The sequence below is a fragment of the Panthera pardus genome, unplaced genomic scaffold (genome assembly GCF_024362965.1).
Source record: "Panthera pardus isolate Hobbes unplaced genomic scaffold, ASM2436296v1 HiC_scaffold_17, whole genome shotgun sequence".
NCBI classification, from domain to species: Eukaryota; Metazoa; Chordata; class Mammalia; order Carnivora; family Felidae; genus Panthera; species Panthera pardus.
In genome coordinates this window covers 87,332,112-87,355,421 of record NW_026526732.1, presented here as the reverse complement: position 1 = coordinate 87,355,421, position 23,310 = coordinate 87,332,112, and the positions used below count along the sequence as shown (strand labels likewise).

At 36.5% G+C, this 23,310-nt stretch overlaps 1 protein-coding gene across 5 annotated transcripts in view; it reads left to right on the top strand.

Moving 5' to 3' along the window:
- SMAP1 (small ArfGAP 1) overlaps window positions 1–23,310 on the top strand; it is a 199,561-nt gene that overhangs the window by 113,725 nt on the left and 62,526 nt on the right. For all 5 annotated transcript variants that reach the window (XM_019417678.2, XM_053904759.1, XM_019417676.2 and 2 more), the window contains one exon: window positions 2,907–2,987. In XM_019417678.2, coding sequence (XP_019273223.2) covers window positions 2,907–2,987 — 81 coding nt within the window. The remainder of the gene's footprint in view (window positions 1–2,906; window positions 2,988–23,310) is intronic.

Sequence of the window (23,310 nt, the reverse complement as noted above, 5' to 3'; positions counted from 1 at the left end):
TTATCTTTACCTTCTAGGAACTGAACATTTTTTTCAGTTATTTTTACACAGAAAGTCTGTTTCACTGTATCATTTGTATATATAGCAACCAAGTTTCAGGAACTATTTTATAATACCAAACACTGCGGTATTTTGTTCTCGCTGAGAAAATAGTTTAAAACAAATTAGGTTCTCACAGTACTCTTTGATCTTTTAGCAGCTTTCGATTCTAGAGATGGGAGTCATTTGTGGATCAAACTGTATGATCTGTATTTAGAGCCCATGTTTTTAATGTTGCTTCAAATCTTGTGTCATAATACCCCTGCTGGAATCAGATTAGATAACAGCCATATTTTAGCAGCTGAAATTCCAGGGTTAAAGAGAAGTGAATTGTGCTCTCTCTTTATTAAACATAGGTAAATAATCTAATTCAGTTTTGGTGATTTCGTATGTGCTTACCAGTCATAGTGATTAGAAAGACAAGCTGCTTCTCCACTCTTTTGACTGTGCCTTCCTTGAGAAATTAACAATCTTGTGAATTTATAGAATAATTCATTCCCAACATATTAGTGACAATCACTAATTGCCTTCTTCACCAAACATTTCATAATAGATAAAGGATTTTTGCATATTTCATTTATTCTTCACTTATTAACGGGAATAAGGTTACTCACCTCATAGAGTTGTTGGAAGGATTAAATGAGTAAAAACACTGTCTCACACATAGTAAGGGTTCAGGAAATATTAACCATTGTTCTATGGAAGAATAGTACTAAGTACCAGTGCTCCACTGGATGGCAGTGAATAGTGACTTGAGAGTTGGGGTCTTCCCTAGGTCCTCCTGCCGATTAGCTGTGTGGCTTTATCCCTTTCCTAATTTTTGTTCTTCATTTGTAAAATGATTATAATGACATTCTTTTCAGACACTTATTGATTAAATTAAATTAGACAATAAGGTGCTTATCACAGTGTCTGGCCCATAGGAACTTTTATTAAACCATTATGTTATAGCCTAGGAATTGCCAGTATTTTCTCAATTACAAATAGTAAAAATTCTGCTGTTGAGGTAGGTTGTTCAAATACCATTTTAAAGGCACAGGTACAAACAAAAGCCCATAGGCATTTTGACTAATGTGCTTATGTGCTTCTTACTCTGCCTTTCCTGAGGTTCATCAGTTTATCTTTAATCATTTACTGAAAGGAAACTAAGATACTAACTAATACTTATTTGTTGTGATTCAGTTACAGGTTTCTAGATATCTCTTCCCTTTAAATGCCTTATGAATGCTCATTGTTTGATCTTTATTTTAAAGTTTATTTATTTATTTTGAGAGAGTGCTCGAGAGTTGGGGAGGGGCAGAGAGAGAGGGAGAGAGGGAATCCCAAGCAGGCTCTGTACTGTCAGCACAGAGCCAGACTTGGGGCTCAAACCCATGAACCGAGAGATCATGCCATGAGTCGAAATCAAGAGTCAGACTCTTAACTGACTGACCCAGGCACCCCGAATCACTGTTTATTCTTTTATTTCATTTTCCTTTTTTGGCGAGTTTGGGGCCCTTAAATTTTAATATTATATATCCTGTTTTATCCTTCTTGGAAATGCAGATTGTGTACATCATAGTAGCATTACATTTTACCTAGACTGGATTGGGTTAAATACACTAACTAGTCAGTTTGCTCTGTTATCAGGGATACCCTTAACATTTTTTTATTTTATTTATTTATTTTTTTTATTAAATTTTATTTTTTTCAACATTTTTTATTTATTTTTGGGACAGAGAGAGAGCATGAACGGGGGAGGGGCAGAGAGAGAGGGAGACACAGAATCGGAAACAGGCTCCAGGCTCCGAGCCATCAGCCCAGAGCCTGACGCGGGGCTCGAACTCACGGACCGCGAGATCGTGACCTGGCTGAAGTCAGACGCTTAACCGACTGCGCCACCCAGGCGCCCCCCTTAACATTTTTTTAAATGAGAAAATTATTATTGTATTTGTCTTTTTAAAAATCACATTATGTAATGGACTAAACATATTTTGTCATACTTTTATTTATTTATTTTTAATGTTTATTTTATTTTTGAGAGAGAGAGAGAGAGAGAGAGAGACAGAGCATGAGCAGGCGAAGGGCAGGGAGAGAGGGAGACACGGAATCTGAAGCAGGCTCCAGGCTCTGAGTGGTCAGCACAGAGCCTGACTTGGAGCTTGAACTCACTGACTGTAAGGTCTTGACCTGAGCTGAAGTTGGACCCTTAACTGACTGAGCCACCCAAGCGCTCCTGTTTTGTGATAGTTTTAAATAGGTGCCTGAGTAGCTCAGTTGGTTAAGCGTCTGACCTCAGCTCAGGTTATGATCTCACAGTTTGTGGATTTGAGCCCTACATCGGGCTCTATGCTGACAGCTCAGAGCCTGGAGCCTGCTTCAGATTCCGTGTCTCCCTCTCTCTCTGCCCCTTCTCTGCTTGCGCTCGGTCTCTCTTTCTCTCATAAATAAAGATTTAAAAAAATTTTTTTAAATTATTTTTTCCCTTTTTGCCTCACGTTTACATGTTGTAATGTCTTCATCTGTGTGAAGATCTGTGATCTTGCTCCAAGTTCAACATTATGGTTGGTATTAGGAAGCCTAATCTCTAAGATGGAGTGAGAATTTATTGAAAAAAAGTCTCATTTGTTTAAAACAAACTGAAATTTCGAAGAAGTTCTAAATACTTTCACCTCTGTCTTAAATTTCTTAAAAGATGTTGTATTATCAACATGTAATCTCAATGAGAGTATGTAGTTGCTGTGTTTACTTTTATATTTCAGTATCACTGGATATTGTCATTTTTGAATCCTTCCTTAAATAATTACTGAAACGAATAAAATAAAAATGTGTTAACAGCTGACATTTCCTTAAAAGTGAACTTATCAAAACTTTGCTCTATGTTTTAGAAAGAAAAGGAAAAAAAAAAGGAAGAGAAAAAGAAAGAAAAGGAACCAGAAAAGCCTGCAAAACCTCTTACAACTGAAAAGGTAAAATTCCTTTAAAAAAAAACCTATTAAGATTACCATCCTATTTTTGTATTCTTACGTGAATGTCTTTGGGATATTTACAATATGTGAATTGTCATTCTGTCAGTAAGTATGTTTTGAATGAATATGTGTGCTAAGCATGTCCTTCTAGATTGTCCTATATAAGTTTTAGTTATATATGTACGAGTATAGATCATGTGAGGTCCTCAAGGTCATTCTCTATTAATGACATAAAGAATGGTGTTTTTAGTTTTCATGCACAGACTTCAGTGAAAGTTTAGAGAATGAAGAGTTCATACCTGAAGGGGTCTTCAGAAAAGACTCCATTCATAGGGGTAAGCATTTGAGGTAGATTTTGAATTGTAGGTAGAATTAAAGTGGAAGGCAAGAATATATCATTTGGAGAGAACACCTGAGGACAGGCATAGAAACTGAAAATAGACAAAATATATTTAGAAAAATAGTAGTGGAGTTTGAAGAAAGATGATGTTTATGTAAAGAAAGTAGTGAAAAATAAGACCAGTATGGTAGATTGAGCTCAAATTGTAGAAGACTTTAAAGTCTAGGTTGATTATTTCTTAGAGGAAAGGCTGTGGGCATCATTTCCAAGTTTGTAAAGCAGAGATAAACCTAATTCAGAACGGTTCTTTTGGAACATTATTTTGGCAGCAGTGTACAAGATAGATGTGACTAGGCAAGCTAGAGGTAAAGAGAACATTAGCTTTTTATTATTACTTTTTTTTTTTTTTTTTTTTTGGAGAGAGAACATGCATGCTTGCATGCATGCAAGTAGTGGAGGAACAGAGGGAGAGAGAATCTTAAGCAGGCTTCGTGCCCATTGCGGAGCCCAACCTGGGGGTTGATCTCATGATCTAAGCTGATACCAAGAATTGGATGCTTAACTGAGCCATCCAGGCACCCCAGAACATTAGCTTTTTTTTTTTTTTTAATTTTTTAATCTTTTTTATTTTAGAGAAAGAGAGAGTGTGAGCAGGGAAGGAACAGAGAGAGAGGGAGACACAGAATCCCAAGCAGGGTCCAGTCTCTGAGCTGTCAGCATAGAGTCTGACATGGGACTCAAACTCACGAACTGTGAGTTCATGACCTGAGCCAAAGTCTGAAGCTTAACTGACTGAGCCACCCAGGTTTCCCCAGAGCATTATCTTTTTAAAAGGCATTGGTTACATAATTATGGTAGCTTGACTTTGAATGTGTTTGATTATGAAAATATGGAAGCATGGTAAAGGAGTTGTCAGTAAAGGGAACATCCTTGATAGTAGTTGAAATTTTAAAAATTGACCTAATGCATGCATAAATTACATATACAAGATGCATGCATTTAAAGCATACAATGCAGATACATACTGGTTCTTTCTCTGCTATTTATTTATTTATTTATTTATTTATTTATTTATTTATAATTTTATTTATTTTTGAGAGAGAGAGTGTGTGTGTATGAGGGAGAGAGAGAATCACAAGCAGGCTCCGCGCTGTCAGCATGGAACCAAATGTGATGCTCAAACCCGTGGACCTCAAGATTATGACCTGAACCAAAATCAAAGAGTTGGTTGCTTAACTGACTAAGCCACCCAGGCGCCCCTCATTTATTAAAGCAATCTCTACCTTCAAAGAGTTGCAAACATGACTTTAGCACTTAAAATGTACCAAGTATCCCAAGACTCTTCAGTCCTTCATATAGCAAACTCTCCACTATCTAACCCCTTCCTAGAGGTCTCCATTCTTTATACCAGTTAAGACTTGTCCATTGTTGCCTAAACATACTTTCCATTTCTGTTCACTAAGTTTCTCTGCCAAGAATGTCCTTTCCTTTCCCCACCTTTTACCTAAAGTTTACTCATTCTACCTTTTCCATGAAGCTCCTCCAGATATCTCAACTAGACAACATTTTTCCCTTCCTCAAAATACTGGCAACGTTGTCATACATTTGATTTTATTACTTCCTATTTATATTATTGTTTAATCGTATTTTCAGATAACTTTTCTTATCTAGCACAGATGCATAGATGTTTCTTGAGATTATGCATCAGTCAGGTGGGGACCAAGTCTTATGTTTCTTTGTTTTCTAACAGTTCTTGTGTGTAGTAGATATTTAGGATAAATATATGTACATTGATTCGTTGATGTTTTTCATCTTTAGTGTCTTGATTGCAAGGTCATGCAGAACAGTTAATAAACTGCAGCTTATTACTAAAATTAATTTATTAAATACTAAGATTGTAAGAACTTTGCTAAATGGAATTCTTTGCAATATTTATTTGGAATACTTTTCAGTTAAAGTTAATTTTTTTTTTTTTAATTTTTTTTTTCAACGTTTTTTATTTATTTTTGGGACAGAGAGAGACAGAGCATGAATGGGGGAGGGTCAGAGAGAGAGGGAGACACAGAATCAGAAACAGGCTCCAGGCTCCGAGCCATCAGCCCAGAGCCTGACGCGGGGCTCGAACTCACGGACCGCGAGATCGTGACCTGGCTGAAGTCGGACGCTTAACCGACTGCGCCCCCCAGGCGCCCCAAAGTTAATTTTTTTTAATATCACTTTGTTTTAATGATAGTTTAATGAATTAAAATCTTACCTTTCATCAAATTAAGTTTAGATGTTAAATATTACATTTTTTTGAAAGTTGTAATTAAGTTGGTAATTATAACTTGGTTACTTAAGTAGCTTTAATTCTCCTCTGGTAACTTTCTCTATAGCATGCATCAGTAAGCCCTAAGTGAAGTGTCTTACAATTTCCTGTTTCATTAGAAAGGAATTTTAAAATCACTAGTAGATGTTATCTTTTGTTTCCAGAAATTGGAAATATCAAAATAGTTTTTGTGGTACTTGACAAGATATATCTACTTTTAAAATATCATATATTTATTTTCTCTCTTAAAAAAAAAAAACCTTACCATTGAAATATAGTGAGCATTTTGATGTAGTAAACTTACATGTTTCATAGGCTTGTTTGTAAATATTTGCCTTCTGTTGCTTCCTGTGAAAAACGGTCACAGCAGTTACCTAAGAACTGAGTCTGTGGGTTGGGAGCTTGAGAAGAGCAGTTCAGAGTGTGTGAACAGTGAGAATCTAGGCTGATTCCTATATTATTTCCTTTTGATACTTAGGTTTTATTAAACTCAGTTCACACATCTTCTGTTATTCTTACTCAACCTACATTAGGACTTCTGCTGTTGATGATGGGAGCCTTGCTGAAAGAATAATCACGTAGAGGGAAACACTTTAGTTCCTATCAAAATTTTGCAGTTAAGATAATGCAGAGTGTATAGGAAGGAAGATATAGTTATTTTGTTTTTTAATGTTTATTTATTTTTTTGAGTGAGTGCAAACGGGAGGACACAGGAAGAGAAGGGGACAGAGTATCTGAAGCAGGCTCTGTGCTGACTGCGAGAGCCCGATGTGGGTCACAAACTCATGAATTGTGAGATCATAACCTGAGCTGAAACTGATATATAATCTGCAGAGGAGAAATTAGTAGTAATATTGATGAAAGTAATACCAATAGTAGAATAAAATCATCAATATAAAGTAATAGTTGGCTTTATTAACTACCTCCTATATTCCAGGAACTTACAGGTGTACAATTTATGTGTACAGTGTGTGTGTAAAGTGACCACCCATGTATTCATGGTATAAATCAGGAAGTAGATCATGGCCAGCACCCCAGAAACTGCCCCACTCAATACCATTCCCAATAAAAAAATAACTTCCCTTCTCCACAGAGGTGATAATTTCTTTGCATTTTAGAAATAGTTTTACCTTCTCTGCATGTATTTCTAAATATTGTGGTTTTTTATTTTTTAAACATATGAATGAAGTGATATCACAAATATTCTTTTGTATTTTCCTTTTTTTAGTTAGCATTTTATTTATAAGGGTCATACTGTATTTAGTTACAGTTTGTTCAGTTAATTGTTTTAGTATTTATATATATATTTGTATATATAAGTTTATATATACATTATTTATGTATATATATAAAGTATTTATACAAAGTATAAATACTTTATATATATATAAATACTTTATAAAGTATATAAAGTATTTATATATATATAATATATATAAATACTAAAACAATTAACTGAACTGAATATATATATATATATTCCTTGTTTTATTTTTCCATTCCACTGTTGATAAACATTTGGATTATATCCAGGCTTTAGCTGTTACAAATAGTGCTGCTATGAACACTTTTGTACTTGGATCCAAGCATGCATTTCTTTAGGATATTCTTAGGAATACAATTGTTGGGTCGTGACCTATCTTGAACTTTTCTATAGGATTAAATGGTTTTTCAAATTGTATACCAAATGTTTTCTGGTCTTGCCACATTTTTTTTTTTTTTTTGAAATTTTATTTATTATTGAGAGACAGAGACAGTATGAGGTTGGGAGGGGCAGAGAGGGAGACACAGAATCTGAAGCAGGCTCCAGGCACTGAGCTATCAGCACAGAACCCGATGTGGGGCTCGAATCCATAAACTGTGAGATCATGACCTGAGCTGAAGTTGGATGGTTAACCGACTGAGCCACCCAGGTGCCCACCACATTCTTTACAATGTGTGGTGTTTTCAGAGATTTTACAATTTGCAGTCTGGTGAGAATGTAATCGTCTCCCATTGTATTTTTAATGTCAGTTTCCTTCATTACTAATTAGGTCAAGTGCCTTTTTCATATGTTAATTATCTTGTTTGCATTTCCTCTTTTGTTGGGAGCTCTGGTTCAGATCTTTTGCCTATTTTTCAGTTGGATTGCTTACCTTTTTCTCATTCATTTATACCAGTCTGTGTGTATGTATCACATGTAGAGGATACTCATCTTTTTCCAGTTATATGTTTGTAAATATCTTATCTTTGTAACTTTACAGTGGCTGGTTGTATTGCTCTTTTTGTTTCTAGTATTTGAATCAGTGCTAGAGAGCATCCTTGTCTTATTTCTGACATCAAAGGGAAAGCTTTTCACCTGTGTGTTAACTTTATTTCTCACAAAAAAACTACAGTTATTGTTGGTGGTCCCATTTTATAAATGGAAGAGCCGAGACTCAGAATAGGATTTGCTTAATGTTACCTAATTTATTTGGAGAATTATTGAGTCTCATTTGGAAAAAGGATTTTACTTCTTTTTTTAAGGCAGCACATACTAAACTTCATTTCATATCTCTTCCTGTGTTTACAAGAATGAGGTTTGGTAGTTATTTATTCTAGAATACTTTTTATAAATGCAGTTAACAAATTATTAATGTTATTAATATGATCTTGACACATAACAGTGGTAATAAATAAATGGTTACTTAAAAATAAGTTAATTTGGGGGTTAAAAGGAATCTTAGTACTCTAGTCCAATCCCTTATTTTTTAAAGAAATAAACTAAGCCCTAGGAGGACCCAAGTCACCAAGAAGTAATTTAATCAGTGTGAACAGGTGAACAGTTGTTGACAGCTCAGAGATTTGAATGAGGTCTTCTGACTTTAGTCCCAAGCCATGTGTGTGTTTTCTAATTTGACATATGTGTCTTCAGGTTCCTTTCTTGTTGTAATTTTTAGTTCTGTACGTCTTACATTGTTTACAATGAACTGTCCAGGGGTCCCTAAAAAAGAACTGTGTGTTTGTATATAACCTCGTCTCATGTTATCCTGACTAGTGAATTAATAACTTTTATTGATTTGTCAGTTCTAGTAGGGACTTCTTTAAATAAACTTGTTTTCTATTTCTATTTCTATTTCTATTTCTATTTCTATTTCTATTTCATTCTATTTCTTTTGTTTAAATTGTATTTTGTACTTATTTAAATCTCACTGAGGTTTACATTTTTTGTGGTGTGAGTATCCATTACTAACAGGGTCAGCTGAAGCCAGGTTTGCTTTCTTTTCTAAGAGTAGAAAGGTAAAACCTAAACATTTAATGAATCAGGTGATTAATACGGTAGATACTTTTGACATTTAAATAAGATATCATTTGTGGTTTAGATATTCTGCTAGAAAAATGTGTATCAATTTGACTCTTTCTAAAATAATTATCATACATTTGACATTTCTTTTTCTTTTAAAATGTTTATTTTGCGAAAGCGAGCGAGCAAGAGTGGGGGAGTGGCAGAGAGAGAGAATCCCGAGCAGGTTCCACACTGCTAGCACAGAGCCTGACGTAGGGCATAATCTGACGACTGGAAACTCAGGACCTGAGTTGGATGCTTAACCACCTGAGCCATCCAGGCACCCCACATCCGACATAGCTAATTCATTTAGCTTAAATTTATCTACTAGGCTCTCTTCCAAGTAGCAAATATGTTCATGTAGATGAGAAGTAGTCTTACAGTATAGAAATGTATATGGGTTCTCCTTCAGTTTAAATAATCAGATCTTAATTTCTTTTTTGCAAGGTTCTAAGTTTTATAGTTTCTCTTTTTTAAAAGATTTTCATGTCAAAATACGGAAAATGGACAAATAGTCAATTCCGTGGTGGTGGTGGTGGTGGTGGTGGTGTTGGGGTTAACCCCTTTTAACTTAACTGCTAGTATGCTTCTGGTTTTATTGCTAATTATTACAACCCATCATATGGGTTATTATGGGTCAAATTCTGAAACTTCTGAATTGAATGGTAAAAAATCTTTAATGTAGAATGAGCAAACTTTTCTGTAAAGAACCAGATAGTAAATATTTTAGGCTGTGGACTCTAAGCTATCTTTCACAACTACTCAATTCTTTCTTTGTAACACAAGAGCAGTAAATGAGTACTTACAGAAATACTCAGCTGAATTTGTTAGAACCTTCCCTCTCTGCCTCACCAACAACTGAGGATTAGTTGCAGTAGAAGAAGCAGAGTCAGGAAGAGAGCCAGATTCAAGTCCTTGGTCTGTGGTTAACTGTCTCCTTGGCAAAGTTAGTTAAGTACAGAAACTCCTGTTCTTTACTTACTAATGGCAGGGTTTCCTAAATGATCTCTAGAGGTATTCTTGGTAATAATAGCTTTAAATTTAGAATTATTCCATCTACTGAACACAGGGACAGATTCCTAAAATCATTTGAAAATACCCTTAAAGATGTTTTTCAGTACTCTGCAGGGCTGGTCTTCAGTCAATGAGTTCTCCGTATTATTTCAGACTAGTTTTTCACCTACCATAGTTCTGATCTCTTAATCAGTTGTTTTACTGTTAAAACACAAAATCTAGGGGTCCCTGGGTGGCTCAGTCAGTTAAGCATCTGACTCCTGCTTGGGTCATAATCTTGCAGTTCGTGAGTTTGAGCCTCGCGTTGGGCTCTGTGCTGTCAGCAGCCTGGAGCCTGCTTCAGATTCTGTCTCCCTCTCTCTCTCTCTGCCCCTCCCCCTGCTCACACTCTGTCTTTCTCTCTCTCTCAAAAATAAATAAACATTAAAAATAACCCCACAAAATATACTTCAGGAGGAAAGGTAGTTATTCCTAATGCAAGTTACTTTTGTATTTATATAGAATGTACATATCACATATGTACATAAAATTTGGAAAAAATGGTTTACTTTAAGGTATTTAGGTATTATTTGTTTGAATATTTATCTAAGTGTTAATTGCACCATTGTTTTTCTTAAGTTCTTTTTTCAATTCCAGTTAGTTAACATATAGTGTAATATTAGTTTCAAGGGTACGATAGACAAATGCCAGATGATTGCACCATTATTTTTATATACAGTGGATATATTAACAATAATTCAGATAGTTTTTTCAAAGAGAAGATATTAATATTTTCATGGATTTTCTTTAAGTTCCTCTCTGAGGTGATTGTAAGGAGAGTTAGGACACAATTATATACCTATCTTGGAATATTTTTATGTTTTTATGAACTTCAAATTCTCTTAATGTTCAGTTTTATTTTTTTTTTTTTTTAATTTAAATCTTAGTTAACATACAGTGCAATAATGGTTTGAGTAGAATTCAGTGATTCATCACATACAATACCCAGTGCTCATCACAAGTGCCCTCCTTAATATCTATCACCCATCTAACTCATCTCTTATCCACCTTGCTCCATCAATATTCAGTTTGTTCTCTATCGTTGAGAGTCTCTTGTGGTTTGTTTCATGTATTTTGTTTCTTAAATTTCACATATGAGTGAAATCATATGGTATTTGCCTTTCTCTGACTGTTTTCACTTAGCATAATATATTTTAGCTCCATGCACATCATTGCAAATGACAAGATTTCATTCTTTGTGGTGGCTGAGTAATATTCCATTGTATAATGTATGAGCTCTTCTTTATCCAGTCATCAGTCAGTGGATATTTCAGCACTTTCCATAGTTTGGCTATTGTTGAGTGTTTTGCTGTAAACACTGACGTGCATGTAACTCCGAATCTGTATTTTTTTATCCTTTGGGTAAATACCTAATAGTGCAGTTGCTGGATCACAGGGTAGTTCTATTTTTAGTTTCTTGAGGAACCTCCATACTGTTTTCTAGAGTGGCTGTTCCAGTTTGTATTCCCACCGACAATGCAAGGGAGTTCCTCTTTATCCACATCCTTGCCAACACCTGCTGTTTCTTGTTTTGTTTAATTTTAGACTTTCTGACTGGTGTGAGGTAGTATCTCATCATAGTTTTGATTTGTATTTCCCTGATGATAAGGGATGTTGAGCATCTTATCAAGTGTCTGTTAGCTGGATGTCTTCTCTAGAAAAGGGACTGTTCATATCTGCTGCCATCTATTTACTAAGTTACTTGTTTTTTTGTGGTTGAGTTTAATAAGTTCTTCATAGGTTTTAGATAGATACTAACCCTTTATCAAAAATGTCATTTGCAAATACCTTCTCCCATTCTGTAGGCTGTCTTCTGGTTTTGTTGATTGTTTCCTTCCCTGTGCAGAGTTTTTTTATCTTGATGAAATCCCAGTAGTTTCTGTTTGCTTTTGTATCCCTTGCCTTTAGCAACATGTCTAGTAAAAAGTTGCACTGCCTGAGGCCAGAGAGGTTTTTGCCTGTGTTCTCCTCTAGGATTTTGATGGTGTCCTGTCTCACATTTAGGTCTTTCATTCATTTTGAATTTATTTTTGTGTATGGTGTAAGAAAATGGTTCCGTTTCATTCTTCTGCATGTCTCTGTCCAGTTTTCCCAACACCCTTTGTTGAACAGACTGTCTTTTTTCCATTGGATATTCTTTCTTGCTTTGTCAAAGATTAGTTGACTGTATAGTTGTGGGTCCATTTCTGGGTTCTCTATTCTGTTCTATTGATCTCTGTGTCTGTTTTTGTGCCAGTACCATACTGTCTTGATCTCTACAGCTTTGTAATATAGCTTGAAATCCAGAATCACGATGCCTCCAGTGTTTTCATTTTCAGGATTGCTTTGGCTATTCAGTGTCTTTTGTGGTTCCATACAAATTTTAGGATTGTTTTTTCTAGCTCTGCGAAAAATGCTGGTGGTATTTTGATAGGGATTGCATTAAATGTGTGGATTGCTTTGGGTAGCATAGACATTTTAACAATGTTCTTCCAGTCCTTGACCATGGAATGTTTTTCCATTTCTTTGTGTCCTCTTTAATTTCTTACATCATTGTTTTATAGTTTTCAGAGTATAGATCTTTTATCTGTTTAGTTTTATTCCTAGGTGTCTTACTGTTTTTGGTGCAGTTTAAATGGGATCGATTACTTTATTTGTTTTTCTGCTCTTTGTTATTGGTGTATAGAAATGAAACACATTTCTGCACATTGATTTTATATCCTGTGACTTTTCTGAATTCATGTATTAGTTCTAGCAATTTTTTGGTGGAGTCTTTCAGGTTTTCTACATAGAGTGTCACGTCATCTGCAAATAGTGAAAGTTTGACTTCTTCCTTGACAAATTAGATGGCTTTTATTTCTTTTTGTTTGATTGCTGAGGCTAAGACTTCCAGTTCTGTGTTAAATAGTAATGGTGAGAGTGGACACCCTTGTGTTGTTCTTGACCATGTGGGAAAGGCTCTCAGTTTTTCCCCATTGAGGATGATATTAGTTGTGGGTCTTTCATATATGGCCTTTATGATGCTGAGGTATGTTCCATGTATCCCTACTTTGTTGAGAATTTTTATCCAGAATGGATGCTGTATTTTGTAATATGCTTTTCCTGCATCTATTGAGGGGATCATATGGTTCTTATCTTTTCTTTTATTAATGTGGTGTATCACATTGATTGATTTGTGAATATAGAACCAGATCCACAGCCCAGAAATAAATCTCACTTGATCATGATGAATAATTCTTTTGAGGTACTGTTGAGTTTGATTTGCTAGTATCTTGTTGAGAAATTTTGCATCCATGTTCATCAGGGATGTTGGTCTGTAATTCTCCTTTTTAGTGGGGTCTTTGGTTTTGAAATCAAGGTATGCTGGTTTTGTAGAATGAGTTTGGAAGTTTTCTTCTATTTCTGTTTTTTGGAACAGTTCGAGAAGAATAGGCATTAAGTCTTCTTTAAATGTCGAGTAGAATTACCCTGGAAATCATCTGGCCCAGGACTCTTGATTTTTGGGAGGATTTTGATTACTGATTAAATTTTTTGCTGGTTATGGGTCCTTTATTAAAATTATTTTATTTTTATTTTATGTATTAATTTATCTAATTTTTATTGGAGAGTACAAGTTAGGGAGAAGGGAAGAGGGAGTGGGCAGAGAGAGGGAGTTAGAGTGAGTCTTAAGGAGGCTCCACATGGGGCTTATTCCTATGACCCTGGAATCATGACCTGAGCTGAAATCAGGAGTCAGACACTCAGCCAACTGACCCACTCAGGCACCACTATTTCTTTATTAAGTACAGTATTACCTATTCAGTAGAAAAAAAATATGCAAACAAGCAAAACATTTAAATAATATGTAATTTCTCATAGACCCTCTATCTAAGGATGACTGTTGTAAACAACTTGTGTGATAAATTTTTTTTTGATGTTCATTTATTTTTGAGAGAGAGAGCAAGAGCAAGCAGGGGAGGGGCAGGGAGAGAGGGGGACAGAGTATTGGAAGCGTGCTCACTGCTGACAGCAGAGAGCCTCACATGAGGCTTGAACTCATGAACCTCGAGATCATGACCTGAGCCGAAGTCAGACATTTAACTGACTGAGCTATCCTGGCACCCCCAATTTGTGTTACAGTTTTCTATGCTTGTGTGCATATTACTTACTGGTATATCCCTTGGTGGGGTACTTTAGTTTAAAAGAGATTATTGGCAATGGCATGTGGTCCCCAAAATATGTTATAATTTTTTTTAATGTCTTTTTATTTTTTTATTCTTTTAATTTACATCCAAGTTAGTATATAGTGCAACAATGATCTCAGGAGTAAATTCCTTAATGCCCCTTACCCATTTAGCCCATCCCCCCTCCCACAACTCCTCTAGTAACCCTCTGTTTGTTCTCCAGAACTCACGAACCGTGAGATCATGACCTGAGCCGAAGTTGACGCTTAACCAACTGAGCCACCCATGTGCCCCTTGAGTTTATTTTTGTGTATGGTGTAAGAAAGTGGTCCAGGTTCATTTTTCTGCATGTTGCTGTCCAGTTTCCCCAGCACTACTTGCTGAAGAGACTGTCTTTATTCCATTGGATATTCTTTCCCGCTTTGTCAAAGATCAGTTGGCCATATGTTTGTGAGTCCATTTCTGGGTTCTCTATTTTGTTCCATTGATCTGAGTGTCTGTTTTTGTGCCAGTACCATACTGTCTTGATGATTACAACTTTTTAATACAGCTTGAAGTCTGGGATTGTGATGCCTCCTGCTTTGGTTTTCTTTTTCAAGATTGCTTTGGCTGTTCGGGGTCTTTTCTGGTTCCATACATATTTTAGGATTATTTGTTCTAGCTCTGTGAAGAATGCTGGTGTTATTTTGATAGGGATTGCATTGAATGTGTAGATTGCTTTGGGTAGTATTGACATTTTAACAGTATTTGTTCTTCCTATCCAGGAGCATGGAATCTTTTTCCATTTTTTTTGTGTCTTCTTCAATTTCCTTCATAAACTTTCTATAGTTTTCAGCATATAGATTTTTCACCTCTTTGGTTAGGTTTATTCCTAAATATATTATGTTTTTTGGTACAATTGTAAATGGGATCGATTCCTTGATTTCCATTTCTGTCGCTTCATTGTTGGTGTATAGGAATGCAACCGATTTCTGTGCATTGATTTTATATCCTGCAACTTTGCTGAATTCATGGATCAGTTCTAGTAGGTTTTTGGTGGAATCCTTTGGGTTTTCCATATAAAGTATCATGTCATCTGTGAAGAGTGAAAGTTTGACCTCCACGTGGCCAGTTTGGATGCCTTTTATTTCTTTGTGTTGTCTGATTGCTGAGGCTAAGACTTCCGATACTATGTTGCATAACAGTGGTGAGAGTGGACGTCCCTGTCATGTTCCTGACCTTAGGGGGAAATCTCTGTTTTTCCCCATTGAGATGATATTAGCATTGGGTCTTTCATATATGACTTTAATGATCTTGAGGTATGATCCTTCTATCCCTACTTTCTTGAGGGTTTTTATAAAGAAAGGATGTTGTATTTTTTCAAATGCTTTCTCTGCATCTATTGAGAGGATCATGTGGTTCTTGTCCTTTCTTTTATTTATGTGATGAATCACATTGATTGTTTTGTGGATATTGAACTAGCCTTGCATCCCGGGCATACATCCCACTTGGTCGTGTTGAATAATTTTTTTAATGTATTGTTGAATCTGATTGGCTAATACCTTGTTGAGGATTTTTGCATCCATCAGAGAAATTGGTCTATAGTTCTCCTTTTTAGGGGGGACTCTGTCTGGTTTTGGAATCAAGGTAATGCTGGCTTCATAGAAAGAGTTTGGAAGTTTTCCTTCCATTTCTATTTTTTGCAACAGCTTCAAGAGAATAGATGTTAACACTTCCTTAAATGGTAGAATTCCCCTGGAAAGCCATCTGGCCTTGGGCTCTTGTTTTTTGGGAGATTCTTGATTACTAATTTAATTTCTTTATTGGTTATGGGTCTGTTCAAATTTTCTGTTTCTTCCTGTTTCAGTTTTGGTAGTTTATATGTTTCTAGGAATTTGTCCATTTCTTCCAGATTGCCCATTTATTGGCATATAATTGTTCATAATATTCTCTTATTATTTTTATTTCTGTTGTGTTGGTTGTGATCTCTCCTCTTTCATTTGTGATTTTATTTGGATCCTTTCCTTTTTCTTTTTGATCAAACTGGCTAGTGGTGTATCAATTTTGTTAATTCTTTCAAAGAACCAACTCTTGGTTTCATTGAACTGTTCTGCTGGGTTTTTTTGGGGTTTTTTTTGTTTGTTTTGGTTTTGGTTTTGGTTTTGGTTTTGATAGCATTGATTTCTGCTCTAATCTTATTATTTTCTGTCTGCTGTTTTTGGGTTTTGTTTTCTGTTTTCTCCAGCTCTTCAAGTTGTAAGGTTAGGTTGTGTATCTGAGACCTTTCTTCCTTCTTTAGGAAGGCCTGGATTGCTATATACTTTCCTCTTATGACTGCCTTTGCTGTGTTCCAGAGGTTTTGGGCTGTGGTGTTATCATTTTCATTGGCTTCCATGCACTTTTTAATTTCCTCTTTAGCTTCTTGGTCCAGTGTGTCATTCAAAATCATTGTTTCCTTGTTTATTTTCTGATTAGATGATCTGTCCATTGCTGCAAGGGGGGTGTTGAAGTCCCCTACTATTATGGTATTACTACCAATGAATTATGTTTGTTATCAACTGATTTATGTATTTGAGTGTTGCCACATTTGGAGCATAAATATTTACAATTGTTAAGTCTTCTTGGTGGACAGACCCCTTGATTATGATATAATGCCCTTCTTCATCTCTTGTTAGTCTTTATTTTGAAGTCTAGATTGTCTGATATAAGTATGGCTACTCTGGCTTTCTCTTGTTGACCATTAGCATGATAGATGGTTCTCCATCCCCTTTCTTTCAATCTGAAGGTATCTCTAGGTCTAAAGTGGGTCTCTTGTAAACAGTATATAGATGGATCTTGTTTTCTTATCCATTCTGCTACCCTGTGTCTTTTGATTGGAGCTTTTAGTCCATTGACATTTAGAGTACTGAAAGACATGAATTTATTGCCATTATGTTGCTTGTAGAGTTGGAGTTTCTGGTGGTATTTCTGGTCCTTTCTAGTCTGTGTTGCTTTTGGTATGTATGTATGTATGTATGTATGTATGTATGTATGTATTTTCTCTTTTCTTTTCTCTTTCTTTCTTTTTTTTCTTTTTCTTTCTTTCTTTCTTTCTTTCTTTCTTTCTTTCTTTCTTTCTTTCTTTCTTCCCTTCCCTTCCCTTCCCTTCCCTTTCCTTTCCTTTCCCTCCCCTCTCCTTTCCTCTTTTCTCCCCTCAGAGAGTCCCCCTTAAAATTTCTTGCAGGGCTGGTTTAGTGGTCACAAATTCCTTTACTTTTTGTTTGTCTGGGAAACTTTTAATCTCTCCTTCTATTTTGAATGACAGCCTTGCTGGATAAAGAATTCTTGGCTGCATATTTTTCTGTTTCAGCAGATTGAATATATCCTGCCACCTCTTTCTGGCCTGCCAAATTTCTGTGGGTGGATCTGCTGCAAACCTGGTCTGACTTCCCTTATAGGTTAAGGACTTTTTTTCCTTTGCTGCTTTCATGATTCTTTCCTTGCCTGAGTATTTTGTGAATTTGACTGTGATATGCCTTGTTGATGGTTGGTTTTTGTTGAATCTGCTGGGAGTCCTTTGTGCTTCCTGGATTTTGATGTCTGTGTCTTTCCCCAGTTTAGGAAAGTTTTCTGCTATGATTTACTCACATAGCCCTTCTACCCCTTTTTTCCCCCCTTCCTCTTCTGGGACCCCAATGATTCTGATGTTCCTTTTTAATGAGTCACTGATTTCTCTAATTCTTCAGTCATGCTCTTTTACTTTGTCTCCCCTTTTTTTTTCTGCTTCATTATTCTCCATAAGTTGGCCCTTTGTATTGCTCATTCACTGCTCTGCCTCATCTATCCTTGCTGCTGTGGCATCCATTAGAGATTGCAGCTCAGTTATAGCGTTTTTTATTTCATCCTGACTAGTTTTTACTTCTTTTATCTCCACAGAAAGGGATTCTAATCTGTTTTCAACCCCAGCTAGTATTCTCATTATCGTCATTCTAAATTCTTGTTTAGACATCTTGCTTATAGCTTGTTGGTTAAGTCCCTGGCTATCATTTCTCCCTGCTCTTTCTTTTGGGGTGAATTCCTTCATTTTGTCATTTTGAAGGAAGAAAAGGAATTAATGAGGTAAAAAAAATTTTTTAATTAAAATTAAAAAGTCATAAACAGCATACACACAAAAAAAACAAATAAAGGATTTATTAGAGAAAAAGGGGGGAGGAAAATGTTTGAAAATTTGAAAAAATGAATACAATGAAATAGAATAAAATGAAATGATGGAAGTAAAATAGAATTCGAAAAATTTACAAAAACTAAAAAGTATAGTAGAAAAAAATTAAATTTTTTAAATAAAAATTGAAAGTAAAAATAAACTTTTTCTGTATTCAAGAAAAAGAAATGAGGGGCGCCTGGGTGGCTCAGTCGGTTAAGCGGCCGACTTCGGCTCGGGTCATGATCTCGCGGTCTGTGAGTTCGAGCCCCGCGTCGGGCTCTGTGCAGACAGCTCAGAGCCTGGAGCCTGTTTCAGATTCTGTGTCTCCCTCTCTCTGACCCTCCCCCGTTCATGCTCTGTCTCAAAAATAAATAAACGTTAAAAAAATTTTTTTAAAAAAAGAAATGAAAAAGAAGAAAAAAAGAAAATTGAATAGATGGACCAGCGAACAGACTGAAATACAATTTAAATTACATCGTTTTCCCCTAGAAGTCAAACTATGAAGCATTTGTAGTCCGTAAACTAAGCAGGCATAAAGACTTGTGGTGTTCCTGAAGAGCTAGGTTGGCCCAGTTGGGTGGGGCTTAGTGCAGCGTCTCTGTTCTCCACTAGATGGCGCCACTTAGCTTACTGGGGTGAATTGTTGTGGCGCTTGTAGGTGTGTATGTACCTGCGCAGGAGGGGTGAAAATGGCATCACCCAGCTACCTAGTCTCTAGTATCACAACTCTGTTCTCCCCAGTCTGTAATCGCACACCCGTCCTTTGTCTCCAGCTTCCATCCACTCCCTGCTTTTATACTGTCTGTGACCAAGCCGTCAAGTTGCCAGGCAGCACCTCCCTCCTGAGTTTTATTCCAGATGCGGCTGTTTTTCCCGACCCCTTATGTCTGAGGGACTGCTACTTTGACCTGTTCTGCCCCCTGTGGGAGGGTCTCACCGAGCAATGGCCGGGTGCTGGCAGCACCCAGGAACGTTTGTGGGACCATGCTGCTCCCAGTGCTCAGAGACTGAGGCTGGGTGCCAGCCCACCCCAGAAAAAGTTCATGTGATCTTGTAGCAGCAGCGTTTCAGGGATTATGGCAAATCACAACACTCATCTGTCACCAGACTTCACCCTTAACGACCTTGTCCCAGCACCAGTGAATTTGGTTATTCTCTTGGGTCCCCTGGAGCCTTTGCCCATGGGGGTGCCACACAGACTCTACTAAATGTCCCCCACCCACCCTTTCACTGTATGGCCTGAGGACACTCAGCTCCTGGTATTTTGTCCTTCTCACCAGAGCACCGCCAGGTATGGAGCTGTGGAGTTTCAGACTCTGCGCTCCCCCGGTTTATAGAGTCTTAATGGAATGTAAACCCTCTCCTTTCTCCTTTCTCCCTTTTTAGTTCAGTCCCTGTGGCTGTTTCCACTTTTCCACTTTGTCTCCAGCTGCTTTTGGGGAGAGGTGCTTTTCCCATATTTCCCCTCCATCTCCGTCCTCTCTCTGCCTGCAAAAGCAGCTCCCTGCCCTCTGCAGCTTCTCTCTCCCCAAGTTCACCTCTCTGCGCTGCATACCTGCTGAATTCTGTGGTTCAGGTTGTGCAGATTGTTGTGTTAATCCTCAGATCAGCTTTCTAGGTGTGCAGGATGGTTTAGTGTTGGTCTGGCTGTATGTCTTGGACACGAGACACACAAAAAACTTCCATGCTCTTCCACCATCTTGGCTCCTCCTACCTATAATTTTTTTAATATTAGACTTAAAAAATATTTCTTGTGCAGATATTTGCCACTGGTTTCTTGAAAATCATGAAAGAAAAGTCTGTTCACAATGTTTGTCAATGTAGAATTAAAAACTCTCAGGAAGGAAAGTTCTCTAGAGAAGCAGTAATATGGGAAAGAGAAGGCTCCTGCTTTTGGTAATACTATCATTAAAAAGTTTATCTCAAGATATGAGAAGTATTTGACTCTTAAGAAGATGATACAGATGAATAGTTATTTTTTAAATTAGTTGGTAAAGGAACAAACCAGCAAAGTTGCTTCTTTGGACCACATATTTTGTGTTAATAAAACTTAAAAATACATTTTTACTTGCTCAATAGAAGTGATTTAATCTTCCAATATACGCAAAAACTACAATTGCAAATCTGTTTTACTTGAAATTTCAATACAGCTATGTAAAAGTAAGCAACAGTTGTAAATCAAATAAATTGTTCTTAGTAAAACATTAAAGCTAAATTAAGTGGCTCATTGCCACATGCTATATTGATAGGTTATGTTTTTAGCAATCTAACAGAGGCATTTACGCAACCACCAAGCTCTCAAATGTAATTTAGGCTAAATAAACCTCTAATGTGATACATGAGTGCATTTGAGAATAAGATATTTCCAATAATTAATGCTTTTATGGAAATCATGGATACATATGGTGTAGGTGAATAAGCATAGCAGATGTCTCACAAAGCATTATTATGAGTGGGTTTGGAAGATTCCTTTTATTTTCCACAGATCATTTTATTCCCTGCTTAAAGCTCAACATTAAAGAGTAGTTTGATGGTAATATTTTGTTTGTAGATTTAAAAAACAGTAATAGGTGCAGTATCACTATACATTAGGCTTAGGAAGCATTACAGTGCAGTTTCTACTGTAAGTTTTATTAAAGTATAGATTGCTAGTTGCTATTGACAACTTCCTATATTTCTTCAGCTATTAAGTACCTTTTTAAAAATTAATATTTTTTCATTGAAAAAGAAAAGATCACGGTGCTGTGCCTAAGTAAAAAGAAATCATATTTTCTGTGTAATAAATTTATAGTTACTATTCTTTAACCAAGAGACAGGGTAGATAAAAAACTTACTGGATTTTTTTTTTTATTTTTTAATATATGAAATTTACTGTCAAATTGGTTTCCATACAACACCCAGTGCTCATCCCAAAAGGTGCCCTCCTCAATACCCATCACCCACCCTGCCCTCCCTCCCACCCCCCATCAACCCTCAGTTTGTTCTCAGTTTTTAACAGTCTCTTATGCTTTGGCTCTCTCCCACTCTAACCTCTTTTTTTTTTTTTTTTCCTTCCCCTCCCCCATGGGTTTCTGTTACGTTTCTCAGGATCCACATAAGAGTGAAACCATATGGTATCTGTCTTTCTCTTATGGCTTATTTCACTTAGCATCACACTCTCCAGTTCCATCCACGTTGCTACGAAAGGCCATATTTCATTTTTTCTCATTGCCACGTAGTATTCCATTGTGTATATAAACCACAATTTCTTTATCCATTCATCATTTGATGGACATTTAGGCTCTTTCCATAATTTGGCTTTTGTTGAGAGTGCTGCTATAAACATTGGGGTAAAAGTGCCCCTATGCATCAGTACTCCTGTATTCCTTGGGTAAATTCCTAATAGTGCTACTGCTGGGTCATAGCGTAGGTCTACTTTTAATTTTTTGAGGAACCTCCACACTGTTTTCCAGAGCGGCTGTACCAGTTTGCATTCCCACCAACAGTGCAAGAGGGTTCCCGTTTCTCCACATCCTCTCCAGCATCTGTAGTCTCCTGATTTGTTCATTTTGGCTACTCTGACTGGCATGAGGTGGTATCTGAGTGTGGTTTTGATTTGTATTTCCCTGATGAGGAGAGACATTGAGCATCTTTTCATGTGCCTGTTGGCCATCTGGATGTCTTCTTTAGAGAAGCCAAGTGGCAGTTCTGTTCTGGCTACTGTGATATTCTATGTGATTTATGTGTAAAGTTGATAAAAATAATCTTATAAGGGATTTGGGTGACAGTATGGTTACTTTCAAGTATATTAAATGCTATCACTATTTTGCATCCAGATATTTGTGTGTGTGTGTGTGTGTGTGTGTGTGTGCGCGCGCGCGCGTGCACATGTGCGCACGTGTGGTGAGGGATGGAGGGAGGGAGAGATTTAGAAAGTTATCTTGAAAAATTTCTGGGAGGAACTATTTGGATTGAAGGTAGCAACTATCACTAGGATCCCTGCAGTGTATCGTCACACTGAAGGGTTGGAAGAAATATAAAAATGATGAAACCTGAGTTTACCATCAAGAATTTTAAAATTGAGAAAGAGCAAGTGATTGAAAGGGGAATGATATGAAAAATAACATTAGCAAAAGGTCGATACAGTGCAACAGGAGAGGTGTTGAGTTACAGAAGTGAGAGGTAACATGTTGGGATTAGTAGGAAAGTCTACATGGCAGTGTTTACATTTGACATGCGCTTTGGAGGATTCTTAAGAAAGAAGAGGAAAGGGTAATAAGCAGAGGGAATAGCATGAAAAAATTACAAATTGTGAGGCATATTTTGGCAATAATAAATAATCCGGTTTAAGTAGAGCATAGGACAATAATGGAGTATAAGACGAAGATAATATTGAGAAAACCTTAAGTTTCTTGATGAACAGTGGATCACTTTTGATTTTGAATTGGAAAGTATATTGATTTGAGCAATTGTTTAATAAGATGATATCCTGGCTGCAGAATGTAAGATGTACTGAAGAAAGGAACAGCAAATCTGATCTGCATTTTGATACAAACTAGCAAACTGAGGAAAAAACTTTTGACCTGTAGGAGATATTTAGAAATCTGAACACTATAAGGTATTTAGTGAATAATAATGACTCTTGTTTTTTAGTATAGGTGATGGCATTTGGTTGTTTTTTTTAAGAGACTACCTTTTAGAGATACATAATCAGGTTAATCTACTTTTATAAAGAAAGCATTCCACATTCAAACCTCAATAATCTCTGGCTATTTCTCCTCTTGAGATGTTAGCCCATTTACCTTAATAACGATTTCCCGGAATTTATTAGGGGCTGCAAAATGGTGATATCCTAATTCTGTTATTTCTTTTTCATTTAGTAGTTGAAATACTTCTACTGGTTTTGGTTACCTGGTAGTATAATTCATATAGGAAAGGAAGCTTCATTCTTTCCCTTAATCTAACAGTTTCCAAAATAATGAGTTGATTCATTAGTATCCTTCAGTTGTGCACAACTGAACAATTATGTATTCAT